This window comes from Odontomachus brunneus, unplaced genomic scaffold (genome assembly GCF_010583005.1).
Source record: "Odontomachus brunneus isolate Ranch 3 - 2012 unplaced genomic scaffold, Obru_v1 Obru_scaffold_093, whole genome shotgun sequence".
NCBI lineage: Eukaryota > Metazoa > Arthropoda > Insecta > Hymenoptera > Formicidae > Odontomachus > Odontomachus brunneus.
In genome coordinates, this window is record NW_022639543.1 from 1,310,681 (window position 1) to 1,315,680 (window position 5,000).

The 5,000-nt window shown below is 33.7% G+C and overlaps 2 protein-coding genes across 2 annotated transcripts in view; one reads left to right on the top strand and one right to left on the bottom strand.

Annotated features, from left to right (window-relative positions):
- Positions 1–932: 932 nt before the first annotated feature.
- On the bottom strand, positions 933–3,856 carry LOC116848362 (palmitoyltransferase ZDHHC3). Its single transcript, XM_032824343.1, has 4 exons — positions 3,412–3,856; positions 1,882–2,163; positions 1,517–1,675; positions 933–1,446 (listed from the first exon to the last, which is right to left on the bottom strand). The coding sequence occupies exons 1-4, from the start codon at positions 3,522–3,524 to the stop codon at positions 1,170–1,172; spliced, it is 831 nt and encodes a 276-aa protein (XP_032680234.1). The 5' UTR covers positions 3,525–3,856; the 3' UTR covers positions 933–1,169.
- A 949-nt stretch (positions 3,857–4,805) lies between these two features.
- LOC116848358 (c-Myc-binding protein-like) overlaps positions 4,806–5,000 on the top strand; it is a 2,220-nt gene continuing 2,025 nt past the window's right edge. The window contains exon 1 of the mRNA XM_032824338.1: positions 4,806–5,000. This exon is cut by the window's right edge and continues 153 nt beyond it. The gene's annotated coding sequence lies outside the window, so the exon portion shown is untranslated.

The following is a 5,000-nucleotide window of genomic DNA, read 5'->3' on the forward strand; positions in this document are numbered from 1 at the left end:
GCGTTCAGAAAACATAGCTGATCAGTGAGCGGTCAGTGATTATTGGTCCTTACTGTTAGATCCCTAACTTTAGACCAATTACGTTGACTAATTACTCAACCGTTGTGTAACCGTTGTGTCTCCTGAACGCACCCATTGTAATTTCACCGTAATGGCTCCTGCACACAGAACGCTTGCCGCGCGGAGGAAGTTGCCTAGGGAATAACGCGGTAGCCAATTAATGGCTGCGTTCAGCAGAGAAAGCTGCTTTGCAACTGTGTAAAATTCGTGAATCTGATTGGTACATGCTCTTGGATTTAATCAAAATTAAGAGTATATTTCAATCAGATTCACGAATTTTACAACAGTTGCAAAGCAATTTTCTCTGTTGAACGCAACCAATGTGCTGTTTTAAAGCTAGAAGGTTATTAGGAATATTGTATATTGATTGGCTACCGCACCAACTTCCGCCGCGCGGTAAGCGTTGCCGCGTTTTGTGTACAGGAGCCATTGCTACATTTTATTTTCTTATAATACACAAAATCCTTGTAAAAAAATTACCTGAAATAATATAAAATTACTAATAATAAACGCCTTAAATTAAAGAATAAATTCTCACAATGAAGTATTACTTAGATATCTAAACTCTAAAAAATAAAAAAATCTTGAATTTATTAACAATACAGAATACAATCATCACGTATATATTATTGCCATATATTTCAAAATAAGCAGACATAATTAATTAAAGCTATATTATTGGTTCATAATTTATACATATATATATATATATATATATATTGTTATATGGTCGAGTTTTTTAATTCATCGATGGATCCATCGCATGATGCGCAAATACAGCGTTTTACTGCATTTGCGCATCATGCAATGGACCCATCGATGAATTAAAAAATTTGCCCTATATAATGAAATTAATGTACTTTTTTAATATATTAATATATATTTTATAGCAATGATAGTCTTAATATAGATAGGATATAAACACTTCATTTTCACGCAGTAGAAACATTACAGCTACAAGTCTTGTCTATATCATATATCAGTATAATTCGTATAAAGGTGTTAACATATACGAATTCAAGGAATGAGAATCGCTCTAATAAATTATTATAAAAATTATAATAATTATAAAAGAATAAAATACCGTGCAGACATAATACATTGTAATTTCACACTACGTGATCGATTAGATACGCATCCTTTCTGAAAGAATAACGTGGCGGATTGTGGCAAGGAAACAACCAAAATATCGGATGACTCTTGCCACATACTTGAGACAGAAGCGCAAACGTTCGTGGTGCATTTTTATTGTGATAGCGCTGAGTACCTTGTACACGCTCCACGGCAGTTTCGTCGCCTAGGATTGCTTGGAACTGATCCACCAATATCGCTATGACGAACATACCAAATAGTGCCGATTCCAAGACTAATATCACACAATGTAAACTGCAATACACATAGTGACATAAGCTTCGGAATTTTGGTAAAATGTCTCTGTAAGAATACAAGTACGCACATGCGATTCTGCTTAATGGCAATATCGTTATTGCATTGTGGGCAGTCATTGATCCATGATAAGATGACTAAGATAATGGCATATACAGCTAATGCACCAACATATACCAGAAACTGTATGAAGTACTTTTGATTCCTCTCGCCAACGCAATTATTAATCCTTAAAGTATTAATAATTCAATAAATCAAAGTTGGATTCACAAATATAAATTAGTCAACTGATTATAATATTAATATTATTGATTATATTATTAATATGTTATTAATATATAACAATAATATGTTAAGATTAAAGTAAATATTTATAAAGTCATATCATATATATTCATCATATATTTAAAAGATTATATCATAATTTGTTATTACCATGGACAATGATGATCCATTCTTCTGATGCAACGTTTGCAAATTCGACAATGATGAGCTCTAGGTGGTCTATATGTTTCACATCTAGTACACACTGTCCAATCATCTTTCTCATCACCGTCATGATCATCACTTCCTCCAGAAGCATGAATGTCAGAAAAATCCATTCTGCTTTGTGGTAAAGGTACTATACCAGGATCGCTACAGACAGCTTTTAAATGTGCCATCATTAGGAAAAGCACAACAGTATTGAATGCTATTACATGGAAGGGGCCCCATAAGCTAAAAACAAGATAATATTGAAAATCACCAGTCAGGATTCAATTATAATAATTAAACAATGTTTCTAGCAGAAAATTATAATTGTATGTATCATAAACCAAGAAGAGTATTAAAAAATCCTAAGCCTGAGTATATAAATCTGAAAAGTAGTAACACTATACTTTCACATCTCAAACATCAGTAAAATTATATTTTGTCTTCTTACTCTAAATCTACAATGCTTTTTGCTTCCTATTTCTTTCCCTTTATATCTTTCTGCCTTATCTCAGGGTCTTAGCAGAATGATTTACTTGTAACTTGAAGACTACACTTTCAGTTTTTGTCCTAAGTAATATACAATATTGTTTTGCAATTCAAGTCTTTAATGTACATGAAATGTTAATATTTGCAAAAAATAAATATATGTACATAAAGACATGAAAAAGTAATAATTTCACTGTGCATCCACTATGTAACTACTAAGAATAGATAAATATTTAATAAATATTTTAAATATAATATATTTAACTCTCATTTTTAATTCATTCAAGAGTTTAGATTATATTTATTTATGAAAAATTTGTGAAATATAACTTAATTTATAAAGTTCTATCATTACATATTTATGAATTAAATATTATAAATGTTTAAAGAATATTTATCTATGGAAATTATTCAGTTTAGAGTCCTCATCTCTAATATCAATAAAAGTATACTCAGAGCGACGTTTTTGCTAAATTCGTATTTTACGTGCAAAAATACGTCGATTAAGTATACTTTCATTGATATTAAAGGTGAAGACCCTAAACTGAATAATTACCTTATCTACTACTAGTTGTATAAGAAAATGATTACTTTTATATCTGTACAGATTTATTTCTTATAAATTTTAGGTCTGTTTATTTTCCAAAAACTTCTGTACTAATACAATAAGTTAGAGTAAAACAAATATATTTCTTTTCACTCTAACTTATTGCACTAGCATACACTAATTCAAAAGCTCTTTGAAAACGAATAGACCTTTTGACATTTTGTATATATGTTAAAAATTTAAAGTACAAGAAAACATCGTATATTATTTAAAACAAAGACTCATAAAGCATTATCTTAAAGTTATAAGTTAGTAATTTTACTAAGATCCTAAAATAAAAAAAAACAGAAAATAAGAGCAAAAAGCATATTGTAAATCAGGCTTGAAACAAAAGTCATTTGATCTCATTTCTGAAATCTGTTGATACGCATATCGAGATTATATATTATCGTACAAACCTGTCTTGCATAGTGTGCAACACGATCCATCGTACCACAACATAGTCAGCGTAAAACACCGCTACGTAGGTCACGATAATGCATATGATGCCACAGGGATCTCTGACGAACATTTTTCGTTTTCGACAACGGCAAGTATCCCTCGTGGCGATTAATATCGCGCTTCCTCATCACTGTGTGCACAAGTCTCATGTCATCTGATTTCGAGACAGCTGCATTATTAACCGCGTTCGATGTTAATCGAGGAAGCACGCGCCCGTCAATGTTGATCAATACATAATCCGTGTAAAATTATCACCTAGATTTGATTCCGCAATTCTCACAGGAAATGTGGTGTCAAAGCCTGATATCGCTGATGTTTGCTTAAGTTCTAATAGCGTAATCGTGCAGCTGTCTGATCACGGAATAAAGCCCATATCTGTCAAATAGCACTACTGACTAGTAACAGCTCTCTCTCTCTCTCTCTCTCTCTCTCTCTCTCTCTCTCTCTCTCTCTATGGCTTCAGGCAACCAAAAGGCGTACCTCCAACACCACTCAACGACTAGTAACAGTTGTGATAGGAACACTTGAATAATGGCTGATTCACACTCTACGTTTCATGTTCGGCTGCGTTCAGATTCCTTACCCGGGTGCACTCTAATACAAGAAGTGCTATAGTATATGTGACATATACTATAGTGTTTCTAGTAACAGAGTGCACCTAGGTAGGGAATCTGAACGCACCCCTAGATGTGAAAAAAATTCATGATTGATACTCATGAATTTTTTCCTTTAGTATGAACTCGTGGAAAAATATATGGAAAATATATGGAAATGTTTACTTTTCACAAGTTTGCATTAAGCTTCAGCCTAATGGCTCCTGCACACAGAACGCGGTGGGTGTATATCAGTTGGACACTGGGAAATTGGACACAGTCCAATCACAAGTCGCTGTTCCAAGGAATCCTACAAATGTCTCTAATCACACGGTGCTGTGATTGGCTGTGTCCAAATGCACCGTGTCCAAGTGCACCGCTCCCCTGTCTTAAAATGTCATGAACCAATCACAGAGCCGTATTCGCATCTTAAGACATTACTTAAGATGGTCTTGAAATAAGATTCGACTATAAATACCGGCTTACGTCATTAGATTTGTTCGTGTCGCGTGCCCCAACGTGCTCCTACTCGTTCCAATTCACTCGGATTGGCTACGTCATCACGCGGACCAATCAGAGTACGTTGGAGCGAGTAGGAGCACATTGGCGCATACGACACGACAAACCTCTTGACACACACGTACACAAAACCAGTTTATTGGTCACATAATATCTAAAATATCTTGTAAGATAATATGCAACCAATAAACTGATTTTGTGTAACACAGTGTACGCAACTGGAAAACACCCACTATGTCCATGGGCTGTACGACTTCTATTGTAGACTCCGCTTAAGTCGATCCTTTATAAAAAAAATTAGAAAAAGGTAGAGAAAGGAGAGTTTCTCAAAATTGATTTTTTTTTAAACGTGTAATAAACGATATTGTCCTCGCATACACAGAAATTAGACGATAGGACCATTAAAGAGATTTCTTCGTAGAAATATATAATTA

Bases quoted from the DNA above. Each gene is read 5' to 3' on its own strand.
- LOC116848362 (XM_032824343.1), bottom strand. From the start codon at position 3,524: ATGTTCGTCAGAGATCCCTGTGGCATCATATGCATTATCGTGACCTAC. The intron at 1,676-1,881 runs GTAATAACAAAT...TAATACTTTAAG, and splicing joins ATGGATCATCATTGTCCATG to GATTAATAATTGCGTTGGCG. The intron at 1,447-1,516 runs GTGCGTACTTGT...TGTGTATTGCAG, and splicing joins GCCATTAAGCAGAATCGCAT to TTTACATTGTGTGATATTAG.